The sequence below is a fragment of the Ambystoma mexicanum genome, chromosome 3q, assembly GCF_040938575.1.
Source record: "Ambystoma mexicanum isolate Mex_15411 chromosome 3q, UKY_AmexF1_1, whole genome shotgun sequence".
In the NCBI taxonomy this organism is placed as follows: Eukaryota; Metazoa; Chordata; class Amphibia; order Caudata; family Ambystomatidae; genus Ambystoma; species Ambystoma mexicanum.
The window spans coordinates 183,798,815-183,823,492 of NC_090926.1; the positions used below are offsets into that span (position 1 = coordinate 183,798,815).

Genomic DNA, 24,678 nt, shown 5'->3' on the forward strand with positions numbered 1-24,678 from the left:
TTACACAACACTATTCTAGTGTTGCTCTCCCTGGCAATCTGTTACTGTAGCAGCATTGGAAGTATAGCTAGCTCCAAGAGGATTTGCAGATGAGTTTGTCTTGGGGTCGATTGAACCAACAGCACATCACTGCTCTCTTGCACTTTTCCAGCTTATTCCCACTAACTCCACTCCACCACCCCCTCTTTTTTCAGAGCCGCCTGAGCACCAGGGGACCACTCCAGTGGTGTTGGTGTGCAGTACAAATATCCTTTAACATTGGCCTCCCATTGCAGAGAGGATCAAGTGTAAAGCTCTCTGCCTAACGCACAGAGAGCCCTTTCCCTTTATGGGCATGGTGCCTCCTACCTTCAGGAAAAGGTCATCCCTTATAAGCCAGACAGAGCCCTTCACTCAGCCAACCTTGGTCTTGTGAGTCCCTTGCATCAATAAGGCCTCCGTAGGTGGCAGAGCATTTTCAGTGGCTGCTCATTCCCTTTCGAACACTTCCACTTGCTCTCCGACTGATTGAAGACTACATAAAGTTTCAAAATTGTTTGAAGACTTCGTCTGCCGTAGTCCAATTCAACCTAGCCGATTTATCCCCTCTCCAAAAACCTCTTATTCTAGCTTCAAGATAACCCTGGGTGATAAGCAACAAATAACACTGTTTAAGACTCTCACCCTCCCTCCGACTTGAATAATCTTATTATCAGGACATCGAGATTTTCAGGTGTAGAAATACTGGCATCTTTCTATTAAAGCACATTAAATAACTTTATGATTGAGTTCCGCCCATTACTGAAATTTGTTTTAACTCACAAGATGGGTGCGTGCCCAAATACCTAAAATAATGGGCCTCAAGAGAAAGGGGTTTGTTACAATCCCCCGCAATCAAACTATATTAATCAGAAAGTTCAGACCGCATGCATTAAACATTTCAATACTAGCATGCATCTCCACTGGGAAGAAATTAGCAATTACACAATTCATCAAAACCGTTCTCCATAAAAAACACTTTCAAGACATTCAAGCAGGTAGTGTTTCAGGTCAACAATCAGCATTGCGCATCAAGATCAACGCTTTGATGCATATCAAAGACAGAAAGTACTAAACCTAGCATTTGGGTTCCTGGTTGCGAGTTCAGTTTAAAAAAAATAAGAAAAAGGAAATAAGACTCATTTATGGAGAGTCCGAATGGAGCTTAGTGGTCCACCAGATATCAGAAGTGTCAATTGATTCCCACTGAATGGCTTAAGCTTAAAGCATGTCACCAAATATGGAGTACCTCACCAAATCAAGTCTCAATATGCGTACTCGCCACCATCCATTGTCAAGTTTTTCACACTTGGCAAAAAAGAAATGGTGTGCTGTTTTTGCATGTGGCTAATTGACGGGGCAAGTGACGTAACTGGTGGGAAGCTTGCATTTTGAACGGACTTCATAGCCCAAACATTCTCAACAGCTAGACAAATGCCCTGGGGGGAAAAGCCTTTCAGAGTCATACAATCCATACTTTTGTAGAGCAGAGGAATTGTTTGACTTTAGAGAATTCCCACTTTCAAGACGAGGAAGGCACCTTCCTCTTAACATACTGGAAGGTTTTACACTCCAACCGCAAGTGTGGTCGGCATGCTTCAGAATCTCTCAAATGAACAAGTTACTTACCAACTTGTAACGTTCTTTCGACTTGATGTTCCTCCAACGCATTCCACATCTTTGACATGTAATGTCCACAGCTGTGCACCTCTAACTTTTTTTTGCAGAGGGCGTCCTGCGTTTGACGTCGGGTCGGTGTCCCTCGAAGGCCTCTGTCGAGGGAGACGTCACTGGATGTTATAAATAGGACGCACGGCACCCGTACCCTCAGATTATGTTCCCCCCCCCCCCCCGAGAACATGTGGCACCAGTCTCATGCCTGCTTGACTGCACATGGCCTTGCGGAAACAGAAGCTGCAATCGCATAGAAAATTCTCAAGAGCGGCAGGGAGGGAGATGTGGAATACATTGGAGGAACATCCAGTCGAAAATATGTTCCCAGTTGGTAAGTAACTTGTTCTTAGAATGGATTGTGTCCTCCAACGTATTCTACATCTTTGACAGACTCCCAAAGCAGTACCAGAAAATGGGAGGGAAAAGAATTTCGAATACCCAATCGGTACCACTTCGTAATGGGGAGGATAATCCACCTGGATACGGTCGGTTAGGTAACAGCCTGGCCCAATCGGTATCCAGCATATCCTACAAAGAGTTGATTGTCCACTGAGCTTTTACATTTCTAGGATGGCCAGGATCAGAGCTCTCCTAGGATCCAACCTACAGAGTCGCTCCTCTTCCTTACCAGGATGAGGCGGATATAAAGAAGGGAGAACCACTTTCTGGCTTAAATGAAATTCGGATACTACCTTAGGTAGAAAGGTGGGACGTACCTGCAGTACAACCCTGTCCTTGTGGAACACAGTAAAGGGAGGCTTAGAGGAAAGTGCCTGCAATTCACTCTCTGTGAGCATAAGTAACCGCAGCCAAAAACAGTCTTGGACAATCTCAAAGGACAAGAGTGCAAAGGTTCAAACGGAGCACCGATGAGAAATTTCAAAACCAAATTTAAATTCCAAACCGGCACCTGGAAAGGGGACGGCGGGAACACATTAGTCAGTCCTTTAAGAAATTGAGAAATCAAAGGAATCTTAAAGTAAGAACATTTTTCAGACAAGCGCTTAAAAGATAGACAGCACCGCCAGGTAACCCTTAATGGTACCCCACTTGAAGGCCCATGTGGCCTAAAGAAAGAAAACCATAGGAATGGAGCACTGAAAATGAACATTTTGTCCTCTGAACCAGTCAGAACTTACGCAAACGGTACATGGATTTTGTTGCTGGCCGCCTGGCCGAAGGCAACACCTCCATCACATCATCCGGGAGGTCCAAATCCTTATATCTCAACCTTTCAAATACCAAGCATGAAGGTTGACAGTCCTGACCTCTGAATGGAGAACCTGACCCCACCCCTATGTCCCCCCCATTCACGAGAGCAGATTCTCACAGTAGGGAAAACTGCGTGGAGGGCAGATGGACCTTTCTAGAAGGTCCGGGTACAATGCTCTCCTGGCACAATCCGGAGCAATGAGGATCATGTGGGAACCGAACCTCCATAACCTCCACAACACTTGAGGAATGACAGGGACTGGAGGAAATGCGTATGGCAGTGGAAATGACCAATCCACTACGAACAAGTCTAAGGCTCCTCTCGGAGGAAATTCCCTTGAGCAGAATCTCTCGCACTTCCGGTTGGCACTGGTGGTGAAGAAATCCACTTGTGGTGTTCCCCAAAGGGGGATGATCTCCTGAAGGACTTCCTGAGCCAACTGCCACTCTTGAGAGACCGCACTCTGCCTGCTCAGAGCATCCGCTGCCACATTTTCTTCTCCGGCCAGATGAACTGCAGAGATCGAAATTCCCTACTGGATGGCCCAGAGCTGCATGGTCTCTCTGCACAACAGGAGTGACCCTACCCCCTCTTTTTTGTTGAGGTAATGCATGGCCACTGTGTTGTCCCATCCTGATCAGGTCACTCTTCCCTCTTAGGCGGCAGAAAAGCCTTCAGGGCTAGCCTGATGGTCCTCAGCTCTAACAGGTTGATGTGGAGTTTGGACTCGGAGACCGACCGCTGGCGGTCAAGTCATCTGGATGAGCGCCCCATCCAGTGAGGGAAGCATCCGTCTCAGCCCATGGCAACCACTGCATCAGGTTCCCTTGGTTGGCCCACCACAGAAGATCCTGGGAGACCGAGAGAAGAATCTGAACAGGATCTGACATCTTGCCGGAGAACTGCAACCACTGCATCTTGAGGACCCATTGCAGGGATCTCAACCTCAGCCTGGCCTCTGGCACCAGAAAAATGCAGGATGCCATGAGGCCGAGCAACCTTAAGTATTCAAAAGCCAGGAGACTGGGGATGTTGAAACTTGTCCACCATCTGCACGATGTGATGAGACCTCACCTTGGGAGGTGAGCACTTCCCAAGGACATGTCAAACACAGCCCCAAGGTACAGGAGTTGGGAAGGTGTCAGATGCAACTTCTTGAAATTGAGCGAGAAGCCCAGCCTGTGGAGGGAGCGGCAGGTGAGACTGAGGTGATCCAATGCTTACTCAGGAGAGCGCGCCCGGATCAGCCAGTTGTCCAGGGAGGGGTAGACATGAAACCCCTCTCGCCTGAAGTACACTGCCACCACCACCATTAGCTTGGTGAAGGACCCTCGGGCGTAGGTCAATCCGAACAGCAGGACCCGAAACCTCAGGTACTCTCTGCTTGGGATGAATTGGCACATGAAAGTAAGCATACTGTAGGTCCAGAGACAGCAACCAATCCTGAAGGTGAAGTGCTTGGAGGACTTAAGAGTAACCATATTGAACTTGTCCTTCCTGAGAAGTTTGCTCAACCAGCGCAAGTCCAGCATGGGTCTCAATCCCCATTCTTTCTTTGGAATAAAAAATAAGGGGCATGCCATCACTTGTTCCACTGTGCTACAGGCACCAGTTCTATACCATCTTTCTCCAGCAGGAGTAAGATTTCCTGCACAAGGAACAGATCTGGAAGCTTCAAAGAGTTTCCCCGGTGGATTGTCGTGAGCCCGCTTTAGAAAGGGAAGGCTGTAGCCGCGGGCTATTGTATCCAGAACCCACGCATCCGAAGAAATGGCTCGCTACTCGAGATGATAGCCTGCCCCCAACCAGCAAACCATGGGACATGGCCTCATGACTGTTTTGGAGCGGCGGCTGCTGTGCCTGAAGGCAAAGAGGTTGCTGCCCGAGTGGCTTTGCCACCTCTATTTCCCCAACCACCACATGTACTTTCCCGCTGGCCCCTTTCATTCTACCAAAGGTGGCGTAGTAACGAAAAGAACCTCCCCTGCACTGCTGTCCCCTAAGAGGAAAAGGCAGAGGTTGACGCACAGTTGCGCTTGAAGATTTTGCTGCAGTTTGAGGTCTGCAACCTATCAAGGCTCTCAGCCTTGTTGCCAAAAAAATGTGCGCCATCAAAGGGCATGTTTGGAAGACTGGCATGCACATCCGGAGCAAAACCAGACTTCTGAAACCACACAAATCTGCGTATAATGGTGCTTGCAGCCATGGACCAGCTAACAGACGGCCGTATCCAAACCCAACAGAAGGGATTCGCACATGGCATCTTTGACGTCTTGCACGAGAGCAAGGAACCCATCCCTTTCTCCCCCCCTCAGGAATATGCTCAGCCGCTAAAGGAGCACAGTTCCACAGAGTGTGAGAACCTTGGTAAGACACGTGGAGTTGGCCGATTTAAATACCATGCTCCCAGCAGAAAATACCTTCAAAGCCCAACCGTCGAAGCGTTTGTCGTCCCTATCAGGAGGGATGGTAGGGTACGCTGCCTGACTCGAGGTGGCCATAGCCGGCACCAAACTCTCGGGAGTGGGGTGAGTTGATAATTAGCTGGGGTTGCTAACGGAAGGGCTGTACTTTTTTGCCAATTATTAACAGTCGGAAGAGATTCCAGGGACTACCAAGCAGCTGCCACCTTTTCTGTAAAGTAAGATGAAAAGGTAACACCGGGTCAGAGAATGGACCTTGATCTAAAATGTCTGTTAGATCATCCTGCACAAAGTCTTCAGGAGGACTGGACCAGCCCAGATCCTCCAAGACCCTAGCCATGAGCTGCCTGTATGAAGACTCCGCATGAGCCCCAGGCTCAGGCCGGCCAAATTCCATTTCTGGAGAAGTGTCCAATCCACTGGCATCATGAAGGGTTTACTCAAATCCTCCAATTGACTGTCTCCAGAAAAGACTGGAGCCACCTCATGCTGCACAGGGTTCTCAAATTCAGACCTTTCTTTCTCTTTATAGGTCGTCCAGAGGGAGGTGAAAACCTGGCCTGGGGACAGAAGAGGGCCTGGAGTCCAATACTGGCCTCACAGACTTTGCCGTAGCCTTCCTTGGAGGATCCACCAGATCAGGGTGTTCCAATGGTAAATTGTGGGCAAAAATAGCTGAAGGTGTCGAGGGCTTCGACACCGAAAGCGTCGACACCCTCTGCATCGAAACTAGTGGAGTGGGCTGATAAGACGGCAAAGCGTTGTCGGACAGACACAGCGCCGACCGAGTTGGCGCCGGCTTCAAGTTTTTAGCAGGTTGCAGCGGTCTCGCTGGAGACGAGGACCGAGATCTGGAAGCACGTCTCTTGAGACTATGTAAAGCCTTGTCTGAACGGGACCTCCAATGCTCCTGGTGGGTGTCGTGTCGCGGACCCGAGCCCGAAGGCGTGCAAACCACGGTACGAGACCGTTCCTTGCCGTCTTCGTTAGAAGGCGCGACCAGAAACGAGCCCTGCGATTGAAATATTGCCAACATCTGCTCCCTAAAGGCAGCCCATTCCTCCGGAGTCGAGGACTTTGTTGCGCATGCCACTTTCCTCACGGCTCCATCCTCCGAGGACGACTGGGAAGGCAAACAGTGACGGCGCTTCCGAGAACGCCGCGACGAGGAAGAAAGGTGGGAAGCACTCCAGGGCGACAACCCCGGGCCTCCTATCGATGCAGAGAGCCACCCCTCGAATAGTCTGGACACCCCTTTGGTTTTCGATTTAGATGTACGGGACTTAATGGGCTTAGAACCCCTATCTGGAGCTTCCCCTTACGCTCCCGCAAGGCCTTGGCAGTCAGCAAAACAGTGTTGTGACTCTCGCCCAAGCACCACAAACAAATGCAATGCGGGTCAGTGAGCAACATTTGACTTGCAGTCCCGGTGAGTCTTGAAGCCAGATCGCAGTGTCAGAGGGGTCGAAGAAAAAGCCATCTCTGCGATGACACGAGGCACGCCGAGTTCTTGAAGCAAACAAGTTTGCAGGAAAAAAAATTGAACTGAGGCTACGGGTGCTTTGCATCCTATTTATGACATCCGGTGACGTCGCCCTCGACTGAGGCCTTCGAGGGACATCGAACCAGACGTAATCGACACAGGACGCCCTCTGCCAAAAAGGTTTCAAAAGTGCACAGCTGTGGACTGGACATGACAAAGATGTGGAATACATTGAAGGATACAATCCATTTGAAAAGTGCAATCTCTGTACAACTGGCTCACAAAGGTTCTAGCAACAGACCGGTCTTCCAAGCACTGAAACAATTGCCATCTAAAGCTGGGAAGAGAAGCAGTTTTGATAACCAAAAAAATGGTGACTAGGAATATAGACTATTGTTCCTTAAAACCACCCTCCAATGAACAGGGGTGACATTAAAAATCAATGCAAAACAAAAAGGTTGTTACCTGTCAGATTTAGAATTCATCTTAACCTGTGGCATTGCTCTGGGCAACCCTCCAGAGCCTTGACCACCTGCCAAACAATTACAAAAAAGGGAAAGACCATATGCAAATCAGGATTGGTCTCGTGCAGAAGGGATGTGACCAAGCAGTTCGGGCTGAACTGCCCCATGTGGGGTGGGACCAAGACTGATTTGCAGATGGTCTTTCCCCTTTCTGTAATGGCTTGGCAGGCGAAGAACAATGGTCTGGAGAGTTGCCAAGATAAAATGTATTTATTATTTATTGCACTTGGCTCAAACCTTTCACAACTAAGGAAAACAAATGAATTTAGCAAATAAACTAACATTACAATTAAATCACGCACACATCACATGCTGTAGCAGCAAAAGACATTAGAAACTACAAATAAAATTTGAAAATACAATCTATAAAAGATCTTACAAAATGAAACATGTTAGTAGATTTAAAATACCTCACAAGATACAATGTAAAGCTCACACTAGGCCCCTCCAGCATATTCCACCGAAAACCTAATAAAAGTGTATCTAAATATAATTGCCTTATATCATTCAGTATCTCACATTCCTGCCGGAGAGACCCCATAGCGTACCTTTACACAATCTGCAAGTTCCATTTTTCCTAGAAATATTCCGCCTAACCCCCCCCCAAGATTTCATTAGCGTTCAGGAATTTTAATCTAATCCATAGAAAGTACAGATAACCTCCCACTGGCAATGGATTCAGTTTAAAGAAATCACTGTGCGCAGAACTGCCCACGAACGTGAGGAAGTTTCCACTCCAGTGTTCCCATGACTAAACTGAGGCATGTAATGACAGCACATTTGAGAGATACCCACTGAGAAGCTCCAGTCATAAGCATTTTCTAGCTGTACAGAGCAGCTTGGTTATATGTATTATGGAACCATGCATTACTGTTGACAAAAATAAATTGTGTATGATTGGTTGAGTGCAAGTGAGCGATGGAGGAATTAAATAGAATTTTTAATGGATTGTATGACTGAGAAGGACCTATGGTGTTTTTTCTTCCACAAATGACTGTTCAAACCTCTTATAAAAATACTGTAAGAAAATAGGTAGTGAGTAGCGTTTGAACATCCTCAATTCTATGGTCCATTGTTAGTATACACCAGATTCTGGGTGCCGATATGACTACAACCAGGAAGCAGGTCTTCCCTGTCACGTGTGCTGGCAATGGGCTCAAAAGGCTTGCACGTCAGCTGAAAGCATGACGTTCCGACAAGGATGGCACGGTCCAACCTGTGGAAACAGGCAAGTTGAAATATTTCCACTATGCAGTTTGGCAGGGAGAAATACTGCTTTAAGCCTTGGAAGCACTTGTAAGAGATATGCAAGGACAGTCCAGTCATATCCCTGAAATACAGCAAATGGAGTACTGAAAGAACACTTAACCAAGGGCAGCCTAAAGGTTTTTATATTGCTGTGCAGTCACCAGTAGAAACATATGGTCCATTTATTGGCATAATGAAACTAGAAGTCTTCCCGGCTGCCCTCATGCTGTCCTGAGACAGCAATTCTGATTGCGGTCTAGGTTCTCAAAAACAATGTTCAAAGGGACAGACTGCCAAGCTTACAGATTGGGGGGAGGGATGGAAAACCACAACCACCCAGCTTGTGGATAAGGTTGCTCCAACAAGGATTTTGCAGTACGGAACCAATGACCTCTCAGGCAGGTTGAAATGCCAATAACTGCTAGGACAGCATGGGATGGGATGGGCTGCATCCTGCAGTCGGAGACCCGCTCGAGTTCAGATTCGAGGGAGAAAGGAGGAAAGTCTGACAATCTGCCCCCAGCAGGGAATCACACCTAGGCCCCCATCCCAAGAATGCCAAGATGACATTTCTAAGTTGATTGTGTGGCAAATAGGTCTAGGAGTGGAAAACCCCAGGTACTAAAAAGAAATTTCACCATACTGACATCCCATTCATATGTGTTTGGACCTACTCCGGGAGCCTGCCATGAGGAGAGTTAACCCAGATGAGAAGCCAGTTACCCAATGACTCACCTTTTCCCCGGGTGTGCATAGCCAGAGATCATTTTAGTCTGCATTTGGTTGCCTCTCTGCCAACTTTCAGGGGTGTAGTGGCAATTGATTTCAGCAGCAACATAAAGCACACTTACAATTTCTTTTAAAAAGGTACACAGTTAATCTTATCCCTGTTAAGGCAGGCCAGGAGGATAAAACCCTTAAAAGCAGACCTAACCGATATCCACCAGGCCACCATACCCAAAAGAACAAAGCAAAAAAAAAACACCAACACAGGTCCTGCTCTTAGGCTAGTCAACATATCCCTCAGCAAGGGTATGTTCCTAGATAAAAACAGGATTTTGACACCCACTTCTGGAGAATCCACATTCAGCTTTGAAACCGATCCATCATGAGCCTACCATTATCAGCCAAGTTAATCAGATGGTAGCTGGTAACCGAATTAAACAGAAACAGCACAATTACCAATCCAGGTACCACCAAAAATGCATCAAAGGGGACTTGTGCCTGCTAGACCTCTGATGCATTTAACACCGTCTACCATCGCACACTACTCACACCTTGCACACAGGATGGGCTTCTCTGGAACTATCTTGAATCAGTTAACATCCTACCCATCTGGCATACACCAGGATTTACAGATGGGCTCCCTGAGATTTGAACGCCGCCCACAGTGGACTTTCACAGGGTTGTATTCTCTCGCCAGTCATCTGATCTCGTGAAGTACTCTCTAGGCTCATTCCTAGACTCGCCCTACTTTGCAATACACTAGTAAGCAAATAATTGTACCTAAAGGTCAGGGGCCCCAATGGCATCGCTCTCATCTCATGTATTGCCACCAAACATGTATGTTGTGTATTTAAAACTAATCCCATTACTTCCGAGAGGCCCATCCAAGCAGACACCCAATCGAAGGCTGGAAGAAATGGGCTTGGATGGGCTCAACCATCCGCTCACCCTCAGAAAAATACCTAGGCTTCACTTTATTGCCATCCATCCTTGGAACTTGACAAAAATTGATCAAACGGCTGGTTATCAGAGCTCCACTCCGCAAGATCAAGCTATGCAAGTCCTAACGGGGATGAAACAATTCTCACAGGGCTACTGACTGCTCGCCCGACCACCCTCCCGCCCCCTCACTCCATCCCCCAATCAAAGCAGCCCACTATGCTGCAGGTTCTCCTAAACACTGGCTCCTGGATATTCGAAATCTGCCACCCCTCCCCACCTTGTGCAAATTGCAATGGGCCCCCCTGCCCCTCCCCATCCCAGCTGGGATCTGGTCTAAAACTACCTCACCTTCAAGGCAACCAGTGCTGGTACAACTGCCAACCCAACGGCCAAACAGAAATTAAAAAATAAACACAGACAGCACACAGTCACCTTGCAATAACTTTCAATAAACTGGAAGACCTGCAAGGAGAAAAGAAGGCCAGTCTTCATGTTCCACTCCGTTCCTTTGACTCCATCCTTGTGGCAATCGAGACAACTCAGTCTACTTCCGCTTAAGAACTGACGACCTACCTCTTACAACATACCTATAATATGGCTCTTGTGCACTCACTCCTGGGTATATCGTGGCGCTTTGAAACAATTCTGTATCAAGTGCTTTACAAGTGCTTAATAAAAAAAAAATAGTGCTCAATTCACGCCATGTTTTGGTCTATGATCTATAGAGCCCTCTCAATTAGTCAATCAAGTATTTGTAGAGCGCATGGTCACCATGACGCTATCGAGGTGTGAAGGCAAGGAAAACACTAGGTGAACAGGTGGGATTTTAAACTGTTTGAAAAGCAAGCACTAAAAAGGCAGCATTCCAGAGTTTCAAGACAGCAATCGAAAAATCTCTGCCTCTTACCAGTTCAGGAGGATAACCCGGGATCTTCAGTAGCACTAAATCCACTGACCTTAGTATGCACCTTGGCCAATATCGCTCAATCTTGACCTGCATAGCTAAGCAACCCTTCCCATTCAGTGGCCAAAAAATAATGCACAAGGCCTTAAGGTGAATTCTGGCAAAGGCAGCCAGTGTAGCGCATGCTGTGCTACGGATACATGTTGTCCAAAGGTACTACTCTTAACCAGGCGAACAGCTGTTTTTTTGCAAACCCTGCAACAATTAATGAAATATGCCAGCTAGGAAAGAAGGGTGGCGTTGCAGTAATCAAGACTACCATTGAGGCATGCTGATACCACATGTGCGGGGAGATCCTTAGTAATAAAAGGAGAACTTTCCTAAATTGCTTAAGAAAGCCCAACTACAAGTGGTGTTAATCTGGGTTTTCATAGTCCACGTGGACTAGAATAATGCCCACTTTAACTGTTTTAGCTGGAACCAGGAGAGGGCCAGCAACACTGGGCAGAAATCAGAGGCTGAGCATTCCAAAGTGGCGACGGGACCAATAATCAAGACTTCGGTCTTCGAGTTTCTACTATTTGGACACCATCCCGACCCATATCACTTCTAGACAGGATTTCAATTGGACAGCGGGTCCAGATCCAGCCTAAACAGGATTGGAGTATCTGCATAGGATAACTGGAACCCAAAGGAGCGAATGAGGGCCGACATGTGCATGTTGAAAAGCAAGGGGGAGAGGGGAGGGCAGAGTCCTGCAGGATCCCACACGTAACAGCTTGAAGGGAAGATCTAAAAAAGAGGAAAAGGTGACCAAATTGCATACGAATTTTTTTTTTTAAAGCATGAAACCATTCACGAACTGACCCAGCAATGCCAGCGCACTGCCATCTGGATAAGAAAAGCATATGGTCAATAGTATCAATGGCAGCAGACCGGTCCACTAAAATAAGACCTGCAATGCAGCCCTGGTCCTTGATTGTCAAATCAAGTACAGAATGGATTCTGTCCCCATTGAATTAAGTCTTCAGACTTGCTTTACTAGCGCCCCAAACCAGTGGTCAACTAAGGCTTCGTTCCAGTGTGAATACTTAATCTAATTGAAAGCTGAACGTCATGAAGGATCAGCACATGAACATAACACTCATCTTGGTCTGATAAACACCAGCATTTAGAGTCAAGTGCTACCTTCAGTCTGTGTCCTTGCTGAGGTTGAAGGCTCCGGCCAAGTGTCAGAAGTGCCATTGGTTGCTTGCGTTGCTTCAGTGCTTCCTGGTGATATTTCCTGCCATACTTTTGCATTGGGGTTGAGGCCAGTACCTTTAGATGTTACCTAAAAAGAATTACAATTATTAACTCAAAGTGGTGCATTCAAGTCTCTTGTAAATGTAACATGTATTGCTATTGAACCCCGGGTACAGATTGAATTAACCTTGGTGGAAAATTAGGTAGGCAACCCTTCTCACCATCAAACTTGTGGATTTGCAAAAAGAAGCTCTGTTCCACCAAATTGAGCAAATTAATCGCCAATATCAAGGTTTACTTCTAAAGCACTGACAAGTTGTTATAGGAAGGACCAACTTGAACATTTCAACAGAAATTAGAAAAATCCATCATTGCCAAAAACGGAATACCACTTTGAACATGAAACCTACTCCGACAAAATTTACTTCTGAAAACTCACCCTGACCTTTACATGTAAATAGGATAGCCTGGCTTTGTTTGCACCAATAGGACTATAATCGTTACTCCCATTTTCATTTTAGGAAAGAGTATAAAAAAAGCAATTAAATCTGAAGAAAAAAATAGTTACAAGGGTTGACATTTAGATGTCCTGCTGCATCAATTTCTAGGAGCTTGAGCAGACAGTACGAGATTGCACTTCAACACACTGTAGGGCTTCTCATAAAGGTTCTAGTTGTGATGTGATAAAGGTGCAGAACAGGTTTGGTTCCATGGACCGTCATGGGCATTTGAGAAACCAGCTTTGATTTTATAGTAAAGCACATCCATTGGCAAACAACTGTAGTTCAATCACGTCAGCGTGCATGCTAATTTCTTGGTCAGCTTTCAAAAAGCTAAAGCAAGGTTGCATCACTGAGCAAAGACTAGGACAAACTGCCATCTTGTACATAGAAGTCCTCTTCCTCGTTTTGCAACTGGCACGCAAGACTTTTTGGGATATGCATGTCACTTGCAAGAGTGGAATTCTTTTAAGATGCTGATTCAGTTCTGGACAATGTTAATGTTAAAGGACATTTGTACCGCGCACTATCACCACCGTAGTGGTCCCTTGGCGCTGTGGCGGCTCTGAAAGAGGGGAGGTTGAGTTAGTGGGAGGAAGCAGGAAAAGTGCAAGAAGGCAGTGATGTGCTGTTGGCGGCCTCAGCCCGGTGGGTCCGTTGGCTGGGCCTGGGGTGTTTGCGGCCGGTAGTCGTGTACTGTTGTGCAAGGCCATGTGTGGTGTGTTTTGTTGTTGCAATGTAGTGAAGTTTGTTGTGCTGTAGGTTTTGGTCGGGTTTGGTTTGGAGTTTGAGAGGTGTATGCAGAAATGGAAATTGCAAGTAGGGTTGGTTAGTTTGCATCTCTATCCTGAATTGAAGCGCTCGGCTTGCGTAGTCTCCCCTGTTGCGGCTCTGTCCTGATCTGGGTCTGACTGGCATACAGGTTCCATACTCCTCTAGTCCTCGCCTCTAACATGCTCTCTCATGGTTCCCCTTATCCTTCATTTAGACTAATGGCCAGTGCATCTGCTAATGACAACCTCTCATATAGTGGGGAGATTGCCCATGTCTCGAAAATTCCACACCAACGTGTTACCTGGCGGTAATTAAATTACGGGGCGGGCGAAAGTGTTAGTGGGATTGTCTGGGTTAGTTGACTCAGTCTCTGTGTGCCGCCTGTGTTCCCGTCTATCCGATGTCACCCGTCCAGCTGCCGTGGGCTTTACTCTCCCCTGTCAGGGATGTCCATGTCTTTTCGGTTTAGTTATCCTTTTTACCAGTTTCGTTTTTCAGGTTTAGTCTGTGGTGTTGTAGAGCCAGGTTTTTAGTGATTTCCTGAATTTTAGGTGATATTCAGTGTTTATTTCCTTTGGGATGTTGTTCCAGGTTTTTGCGGCTAAGTGGTAGAAGGACGTTTTTTCTTAAGGTATGGTCTGAGTTCCAGGCGGATTTCGTTGCGTGATCGGAGGGGTCTCGTTGGTTTGTAGACTTATTTTCTTTTGTAGGAATTGTGCTCCTTGTCCGCTGATTGCCCTGTGCGTTATGCACATTGTTTTGAAGGCGATACGATGATTACCTGGGAGCCAGTGTAGGGTTTATAGGGCTTGAGTGATGCGATCTCTTCTGGATAGTTTGAGGAGTAGTCTTGCTGCTGCATTTTGGATCCGTTGCAGTTTCTTCAGGAGGTATTCAGGTATTCCGAGGTAGAGGCTGTTTGCATAGTCTATTTTAGACACGATTAGGGAGACAATAGTGAGTGTTTTGTGCGCGAAGGAGAGGAAAGGTAGAATTCTTCTTGCCGTCCGGAGGAGGAAAAAGCATTTCTTCACTGTTGCATTTATTGTGGCTCCAGGGTTAGGTTGTTGTCCATTAGGACTCCCAAATTTTTTACTACCTTCGATGGTGTTGGTGCGTTTCCCCATTTCCGTAGGCCATGGGATGGTGGTTTTGTTCTCTTGGTCTTTGGATACGATCATGATTTCTGTCTTTCCTGGGTTGATTTTCAGGTTGTTGGCATCCATCCAGTGGAAGACTTCTTTTAGACAGTCAGTAAGGGTTGAATGCTCGGCATCGGTGTCTTTGATTTTGTAGATGATCCGAGTGTCATCTGCGTAGTTGTAACATGTAATGTTGTATTTTTTGAAGATTCTGATGACCAGTCTCTGGTAGATTTTGGAATATAGTGGAGATAGTGAGGATCCTTGTGGTACTTCACAATCGTTAGCTCGTGGAGTGGATTTGAAAGGTTTTATCGATACGGTGTCTGTTAGGACTGATTTGGTCCAGCGTAGTGCTTTGTCCGTTATGCCTATGTTTTCTAGTCTTTTGGTCAGGGTGTCGTGGCTACCTGCTTAAGGCTGCGGAGAGGTCGAGCAGAATAAGGACTGAAGTAGTGTTCGAGTCTGCGTTAGTTTTGAGGTCGTCCCAGATGGATAGTGCTGTTTCCGTTCCTCTCGCTGGTCTGAAACCGATTTGAGCTTGGTCCAGCAGGTGTTGTTTTTCTACATAGGTTTCGAGAGGTTTTGCTGGGTAGGGGATGTTAGAGATCGACACAAGAGTGGCTTGATGTATGCTGATTTGAAGATCTTTGGTACAGTCCGTGTTGATAGCGATGGATTTAGAACGTTTCTGTAGGGTTCTGCTGGCGATCCTTGCGCAAGGATCGATTTGTAGATGTCTGGGGAACATGGGCCCATGGGTGATCCTACTTTCTTGCTTCGTTTAACCAGCATTGCGAATACCTCTGCTGATATTTCAGGAAAACTTCAGAGTTTGTGTTGTGGTTCCGAGTTGGGTTTGTTGGGTTGTATGTTGTGGTTGGTCGCTTTCGTATGGTTTGACGGATGTCCGATTTTTTTTTTTAACCTCTTAAGTGCCATTGAGGTCCCCCCCCCCCCCAGTGCCAATGGCTTTTTTTTTTAAATTGCGGTATTCACCGCCCAAACCCGCCAACATTTCCCCCCTCATTAACCCCTTAAGTGCCACCGACGAGTCAGAGCGGTTTTTACCGACGAGCCGGCTCGTCGCTGGCATTTAAAGGGTTAAGTCAGGTCGTTGCATAGTTTTTCTGAGGGGGTTGGGGTGTTATCACAGCCTGGTGGGGTCTTCAATGAGAATTAACTATTGGTGGCATTGTTGATTTTGTTATCGTAATGTCTTTTCTTTGCCCTTTGAATTTCATTCTTGTATGCATGGATTTGTTTCAGGTACAGTGTTTTTTTCACTGGGTTGTATTCTTTCCTCCATTCCAATTCCATCTTGGTTTCCCTTTTTCAGGTTGTTTAATAGTGGGGTGAACCATTTTGCCATTGCTCTTTTTTTGATGGGGTGAACGGTTTTTCCGGGGCCCTTGTTTATCGTATCTGCGATCCATTTGTGCAATATTTCTGCTTTGCCGGCTAGGTCAGCTAGCTCTAGTTCTGTAGTTGAGGGTTTCGTTAATTCCAGTTGTTCTAATAGGTTGTTTTTTTTAACGTGTTTCCAGTTTCTTTTGGTGGTGTTTGTGAGTTTCGGGTGTTGGATGTAGGCTTGGGTAGGCAGAGTGATCACGAATGGGATGATGAGATGGTCGCTCCATAGTATTTGTATCGTAGGTGCCGTGGTGATGAGTTTCTTTAGCGAAAATTGCGTCTAGGGTGTGACCTGCCGAGTGCGTTGCTCCTTTGACTAGTTGTAGTTTCATGGTGCTGAGTTGTTCAATTAGTGAGTTTTGGGAGTTTGCGTGGCTGTCTTCAAACCAGATGTTGAAGTCCCCCAGGATGATTAGGTGTTCGTGGTTGATGGCTAAATTGGTGATGGCTTCTATGAAGTTATCGACGAATGTTGCATCATATGTTGGTGGTCTGTATACCAGGATGAATGTGATGTTGGTTTTTGGGTTCGCTGTTAAGTGAATTACCATGGTTTCGTGTTGAGGATGTTGAGTGGTTTGTCAGTTTTTATTTTCAGGCGTTCTTTGAATGCTATAGCGTTGCCGCCTCCTTTTTTGTTTTTTTCTGTTTGTTTGTAGGCATTTGAAGTCTGTCGGAAGGCAGCTTTGGAGTGTGATTTTGTAGTTGTCGTCCAGCCATTTTTCTGTGATGAACAGGATGTCAATGCCGTTGTCGTCGAGTAGGTCGAAGATCTGTTGAGTATTTTGACATGGATCTTGCGTTTATTAGATTGCAGTGAAGTTTGGAGGTGTTTGGTTTGGGTTGTCGAGGTAGTCTTCCGCTCGGTGGAGGTTTCCTTCTTGGTCGGTCAGTTGTTGGGCTGCGGGGTTTGGGGTGTCAGCGTGTTCGAAGAGTTCTTCTAGGTTTTGTCTTGGGTTTTTTGTGTTTTCATCGGGGGTTGTGGTTGTTGATTGGAAGTTCCTCTTGCTTTGGTGATGTAGGTGGTTATTGGGTCGATCGTCTGTATGTTTGTTTTTTGATCATCCTTCTACTTGCTTGTGTTAGGTTGATTAATGATGTTGCTGCTTCTAATGTTGGGTTGGATTGGGGTGGTGGCCAGTTGTCTGCGAGGTATGGAGTTAGGTAGAGGGATTTTTCTCTTCTCTCAGAGTTCCTTCGGTTTGTCTTCCTGCCTGTGGGGGTCCAGTCTATGGTTGTTCTAGGTTGCTGTTCTGGTGTGTTTGTTCTTTCGTCTCTTTGCCTTTTTCTCGGAATTGGTCGTTTGCGCGGCATTGTAGGATTGAGAGTGGTTTAGTCTTTTTTTGGTTAAGTCTAGTTGGTCCTGCTTTGGACCAGTTGTCTTGTGGTGTAGTGGCTGGTGAGGGGGTGTCCGCTACTAATTTGGCTCCGTCTATGGGTGGTATTCCAGTTGGAGTTGACGACTCGTTCAGTCGCTGTCCTAGGAGGGGAAGGGGGGGGGAGGAGGGGTGGTAAGGCTTATTAAGTTGGGTGTTATCGTGGCTCTCTTTTACTGTCTGTTCCCCTACGCGCGGTTTATAGTGGTGAGCAGGCTGTGTGGGTAGGGTATCAGCTGGTTGGAGGGTGGCTTGGACTTTCGCCTTGTGATGCGAGAGGCCCTAGTCAGAGTGACCCACCACCATAATTCGCTGGTGGTTTCTGTGTCACTTGGGAGTTTACTAAATGTGCGAGGGAGCTAGATTTGAGACACCTGTATAGTGGGAGAGAGGCCTACCAGTGCAGTTTGGGATCAAACCTAATGCAATTTGGGCACAGAGGCCCCCGCCAAGCCCGAGACGCCCATATAGTGGGAGAGAGGCCCAACAATACAGTTTGGAATCACACAATGCAACTTGGGCGCGGAGGCCCCGCTAAGCTTGAGACACCAGTATAGTGGGTGTCATGATCTCTGCTTCCAAAAGATCAGGACTTGCCCGACTCCCTTGGAAGCAGGCCCATAACCCCGGTTCCGAGTGCCAGCCAGTCCCAATTGGGACCTTTTGGACCCTGTCCTGGCGCCAGTGGCACCAGGCTCATAAAGATGCCCAGTCCCAGCGCTGGAAGCGCCGGGCTCATAATGCTTGGGTGGACTTACCTGCAGCAGACCATGCTGCTTACTTACCTGCCAGTTGAACCCCTGATCCTCTTCTGTTTGGGACTACTTTTCCTGTTGGGTGGGGCAGGAGCCACTCCCTAGGTTCAGAACACTGGAACTCTTCTGGAAAGCAGGAACTCTTTTCTTACCTAGGCGTGGCTGTGGAAGGAGACACCTAAGCACTACAGGAGGCTATTTAAACCACACCCGATGGATGAATCTTGCTTTGCGTTATTCTGCATTCTCTGCAGCAGAACGCTCATTGTGTCTTCTGCTTCTGATCCTGAGCCTAAGGGAACAAAGGCTTACCATCCTGGAATCCAGTCTTCAGCAGCACCTGTAAAGACAAAGAAAGAACAGGTTAGCACTACGGTCTTCAGTGGCAGCGCATCTCTTACCTAGTCCATCGGCTGTCACCAACGCCTTGCGCTGCATTCCGGCATCTGAAAGACAAAGGCTTACCTACTCTTCGCATGCTCCGGAGGTCTTCGCACTGCATTCCGGCATCTGAAAGACAAAAGCTTACCAGCTCTTCGCACGCTCCGGAGGCCTTCGGCGCTGCATCCCGCATCTGAAAGACAAAAGAAGGTGCGTTTAAAGACATTGGGCAACTTTATTACTCACGTGCCATTACTCCTTCCCACGCCAAATCCAGTGGGTATTCCAGCACCCTTCAGCTTCTCTAAAGCTCCGAACTTGTACCTGCAAGATAAAAGGGACAGTTAGTGCGCATCGTGAAGCCGGCTAAAAGCGCTTACTTACGTGCTTCCAGGCGCTTCTATTCCTCACGCGGGTTCGATCCTCAACTCTCATCAGCCCGCCATCGCCGGAACCCTGCAAAACAAGAGATATCATTACTAAAGACTTTTAAGACATTTGAAGTGCCCAGAACTTACCGTTCGTGCAGTTAACGACTGACAGCAGTCCTCTGAGGTCAAGAGGCCTGCACCCTTATCCAGTGAAGAAACTGGTTACGGCACCCTGCCCCGAGGCAGATGGAGAGCTCGGCGTTCACTTACCTAAGGTGAGGGTGTTAACCTTTGGGGTTCTACAGAAGAGAAAGGGAAGAGGAGAGAGGCACCCAATAACCCCAGTTCATTAATCCCATATTTTCTATCTGCAGACATCTTACTCTTCGAGTCAGACATACAGTGCACAGAGGTCCAGCCCAAAGAGCCCACCGTGTGTTACACATCACCTTTGAAGATACGGCATTCACCCAGTCAAGACCGGCGCCTCTGCGGGAATCAGGTGAGTGTTACAGTGGGAGAGAGGCCATGCTAAGTTTGAGACACCTGTATAGTGGGAGAGAGGCCTACCAGTGCAGTTTGGGATCAAACCTAATGCAATTTGGGCACAGCGACCCTGCTATCAACGCAGTTATGAATACCTAGCTATATAAATTAAGATCAATACTGCAGTACTGCCTCTAACTGGCGTTTTGATATACTAGTAGGTGGGTCAACCCGTCCAAGGGAAGTATAAATAAGTTTTCATTTGAGGTAAAATTGATAGAATGCTCTCCTGCACCCCAACCGACCTTTCAAAGCCAAAAGCTAAACTGTTCCTTGCAAACCTTTCCTTGCAGTCAGCATTGCAACTCAGGTCAATTATCTAACCGAGGAAAACAGAGGTCTTACAATCTTTATCAACTTTGAGGAAGGTCCAATTGTCAGGGTTATCAAACAGCAAAAGCAGCATACCATGGAACCACTCAAGGCTGGACACCTCAGCCACGGTCTTCTGGGTTTCACTACAGTTTCCTCACCAGTCAATTTACCATTGGGAGAGCACCTCTCCATACCATTCAGCATTTTCACCAAAGCACCACTGCCTGAAAATCAACCAAAGCTAAACCAACGTTAATCAGATCCAAGCAAGATCTCATCCTGGAAACACCAGAAGCCATTGCGCACCTACCACTAAAGCTGTAAGGCCAGATGACCAACGTAACAAAATAAAAATGCTAATGAACTAGCCTGCCATCATCTAATTCCGTTGTGAGGAAAAAAAAAAATCCCATTTTGCCCATTCAAGAGAATAAATAACTGCCAGAAAAGTTTTGAAAATCCACAAAAATCAAGAGTACCATCATCAAGCATTCTGCAACTTCATTGTGAAATTTCTGTGGGCTATGTAATGCCTCGCCTTCCAGGGCAGGTTGGTCATGGGCATTGAGGCAGTTCTTGCACCACCCTCTATTGAGGATGCTAAAATTAACCATGGGGGGGGGGGGGGGTCTAAAACAAGAAAGGGACAAGAAGGGCAAGCCAAACCTTTTACAAGTGGGTAGTGTGGGAATGGTGACAAGGCTCCACTCTCATGCGGGTAGTATACCAAGACAGAGTTACAATTAGTCCAAATATATCCAGAAAATGTTAGTCCCTTTGTTTCACCTTGCTGTCCTTTTGTTTCCCCTTAGGGGCAGGGGTTCGGCTAGGATGCAGTGGAAGCTGCGCCGACCCGTGAAGAGGAATAGTACCCCCGGTGGTAAAATCAGGTAAGTCTATTGGGAGGAGGGGGGGGGGGGGGGGGCATTCCTCTGTGTATTCCCTTGACTCACCTTGCTGTTCTCGTCTTCGCCTTCGGTGCCGGAGTGCGGCGGGAACATGCAGGAGGATGCAGTGAAATGTGAAGATACTGCGAAGGCAAGCGATGTCAGCGCGGCGCTGCAGCAGATGAGGCGACGCGCATAAAATAACCTTTCTTCCAGCTCGAAGGCGCGATGGATCGGGAATTCAGGTAAGGATCAAAGGTATTGCTCTTGTTCTAACCTTTTCTCCTTCTTTCTCCCTTTTTCTAGGTGCTCCAAACGCGAGGCGGGCGTGGCAGAAGACTGGATGCAGACTTGCAGGCACGGTGAGCGTTACGCTGCTGGATGCAGAACACGAAGCGTGTGCTGCTCTTCGGGCGTGGTTTAAATAGCCCTCCAAAGTAGTTCCAGGTAAGTATTTCTCCCCAGCCCCAACAGAGTTTAAAAAAAAAAAAAAAAAAAAAAAAAAAAAAAAAAATAGTCCCTGGGTAAAATAGTCCCTTCCAAGCCTCTTTTGGCTTGGAGCTCTTGCAGCATGGTCTGCATCAGGTAAGTTTTAATCTATGAGCCTGGCGCCTATGGCGCCAGGAATGACTCTCCATGAGCCCAAATATCCCCTAGCAGGGGTTGTTGGGCTTGCTTGGGGTAACTTGATGCCTGCTTCCGTGGTTGCTGGACTTGGTCTGGGTTCCCGGGGGTAGGCATCATGACAGCGACCCCCAACTATCATGAATTTACAGGCATGGTTCTCGTTTTCTTGGTGTACATATTTTTGTTCAGACAGACGTAGACAAGTCTTGCTTCATCTACTTTCAGTGATAACTGGATTCGCCCAGGTAAATATACCGTACATCGCATTCTAACACATTAAAATGTAGTTTGAAAGAATTGATGGTGCACAAGTAATGTATGACATGCGTTCTGGCTTTGTCAGTCTACAGATGTTCATTATTGTTAAAGCAGTCATGTAAATGGGTTGCTTTTTTGACCTACTAGACTTCTGTATAGTTACATTGTTATTTAGCAATTTTTGAATGGATCCTTTTCCTTTTGTCTGTCTTATGGCATTGGGTGCGTATGTGTCAATTGTATTTGATTGTTAATGTGTTTGCATGATTGTATTTACAGTATATGAACATGTTGATGGCTTCCAGAGCACTGAAGACGGACTAGATTCCTAAATGCATCATCTTGTTTTGGACACCTTTGGATTCACACTGCCTTTTATGAAGCAATACGAGACACTTGGGCATTTTACATGGACTGAGGAATTAGGATTTAAGATTACTTGAATGAATAAGGAGCAATATTGGTAAAATCCTATAAATAGTTAAGGGGCAACCATTAACTTTTTGTAACTTTCTTTAATGCATCCATCATACTGGACATTTCTGCAGCCATCAGCCACAAGTTACTATAAAGAACAAAGGACATCACAGGATCACGGCACTGCTTACTGAAAGAACCAAAATCATGTTAATGTTAAGACTAGCAAGGCTTGTGTTATGTTGATTTATACTGCGCACTACTACCACCTCTGTCCAAAGACAAACATACCACAAGACCAGGTGACTTGCGCAAATGGTTATTGATTAGGCACCACATTACTTTAATAGAATAGACCCTTACCAACAGTGCAACCAGATAAGATTTGGAAGTGGGAGTAATTTACTCCACACATTTTTAAAGTTGGGAGTACAATGATTGGGGTGGGGGGTAAGTCCAATTCCCAATGAGAATATTTTTTAAGTGAATAAAAATCTAATATTAATTTGTGTACCCAATTATTTATGCACATTAGATGCATGGCTAAGTCATGCAATCGAAAGTTTAAATAGTTTCTTCCTGCGGTTCTACGTGATGCATACTTCTGGTGCAAACATAACCATGGAGCTGTGATGGTGAAAGCAGGGGCCCAAGATTCTACATGTCTTTCTTATTGAGAGTATTTACCCATTTCTAGGGATTAAAAGTGGACAATGCACCCTGCCATCTGTTACCAACCTGATCAATTCCTGCTACTTTTACTTTATCATTATAAATCTAAAATCTACTACCATATTACATTACACACAAATACCCTGCATATTACAATATCACTCCTATAGGATACCATGATTAGTGAAGCTAACCACCAGGCTAACCTCTTTAGAGGTATCACAAATCTCCACATCAGCAGCTAACCTGAATTTGCAGTACTAAGTTAAAATATCTTGCTCTCTACCTCTGGATAAACACATACCCCAAGCATACCATACCAAACACTCAGGAATCCAACTTCAAGCTTGTACACATCACCACAGGATTCAAACATTTATCTCTATATCCGACTAAAAGCCAACCGCCCCTCCACGCTTTCCTTACTGGGCTACACACACAGCAAGGCCACCGGAAAAAAAAAATAAAAAAGTAAAACACTATACAATCCAAATTTACATTGTGCAAGGCAAAGCCCACTTTTACCAGGATTTAACTGGGTATCCCACTCATCTTAAAAGTAAAAGCATTTAGGACTACAAGGAAGTAACAAGAACTACAGAAATGGAAGGCAATCAATATCAGACTTTTGGTGCCAAAGAGTAAACTACTGAAGGGCAAGCAGAAAAGTTAAAGTTGCTGCTGACTGGTTCCACAAGTAAACGTAATCTGAACCATACCGTTACATTATTTTGATTGCAGAGTAACTAAACAAAACTTAAATGCAATTATAAAAGCCCATCACTTCAAAATAATAATGTACCCCCTGCCTACGCCAACCATTACCTGCTCGCAATGGCTCCATTTATCCACAATAATGTAGGAACACATTAAACGTAGTAAGCATTTTACAATCCTACAGAAGGGTGCATATACATATCATGGACAGATAAGTCCGAAGTTAAAGAAATAGAGGGAAAGGTGAAGAGCATGAATACATGGCCAGCAAGTATTTAAATGAGGGACCCAACTGAGAATTAATTCTACTCACCAGGTTGTGGCGTAGGGGTGACTAGTGGGGAGCCAACAACTGGTTCTAGGGAAAAGTAATGTACACAATTAACTATAGCTAGCGGTACGCTACTTGTGTTCTATTATGGTTAATCTGCTCAATGATGTTTCACTCCGAATAAGGTTGGGTAGAACATACAGCCAGATTAATGGAAACTAAATAGATTATGGCGATTGAATACGAACCCAAATTCGGGAAGCAATGTATCGCTTTACAATAGCTTTGTTAATCACTTAACCAATTGATTGTATTCCCATTTCATTTGCTGGTGATTACAAATGTAGCATTTTGATTAGTATGAAACATTTCACTGTTACAAGATGCAGTAGCCTCAAGTGCAATAACTATAGTAGGGCTGAAACAGCAGAGGTGAAAAGAAAATGCAAATAACACCAAATGGTGGATCTGACAGAGGATGGTGGGTGAGGTTAGTGGGTAAGAGGGGAACATGCAAGCTAATTTTGCTGTGTGGATGGGGAGACACCAGAGGTACCTGGAGCTCTGCGTTTGAATAATTTTATAGGTGTTCAGGGTCAAGAGCATAGAAGCATGTGTACCAGAAGTGGAACCTGATGTGCCCACGGTCCTAGGATTCAATGGCCCAAGGAGCGGCACACAAGTTGGTTATAAGTATAGTGCACTAATGTTATTAATGTTGCGTGTCTGGGAGAGGTAGTCGATGCCCGTGTGTGGGCAGCTTAGCGGATTGTGTTTTGGAACCTAGAATTTAAGTGTTTTAGTGAGGGGAACATTCAGACTTCAATGGACAAACTAACCTAAAACCACATAACCG

At 46.1% G+C, this 24,678-nt stretch overlaps 1 protein-coding gene across 1 annotated transcript in view; it reads right to left on the reverse strand.

Annotated features, from left to right (window-relative positions):
* Positions 1–24,678, reverse strand: part of LARP4 (La ribonucleoprotein 4) — a 615,863-nt gene that overhangs the window by 521,110 nt on the left and 70,075 nt on the right. Inside the window, exon 2 of the mRNA XM_069653450.1 lies at positions 12,344–12,488. Within this exon, the coding sequence (XP_069509551.1) occupies positions 12,344–12,488 (145 nt within the window). The remainder of the gene's footprint in view (positions 1–12,343; positions 12,489–24,678) is intronic.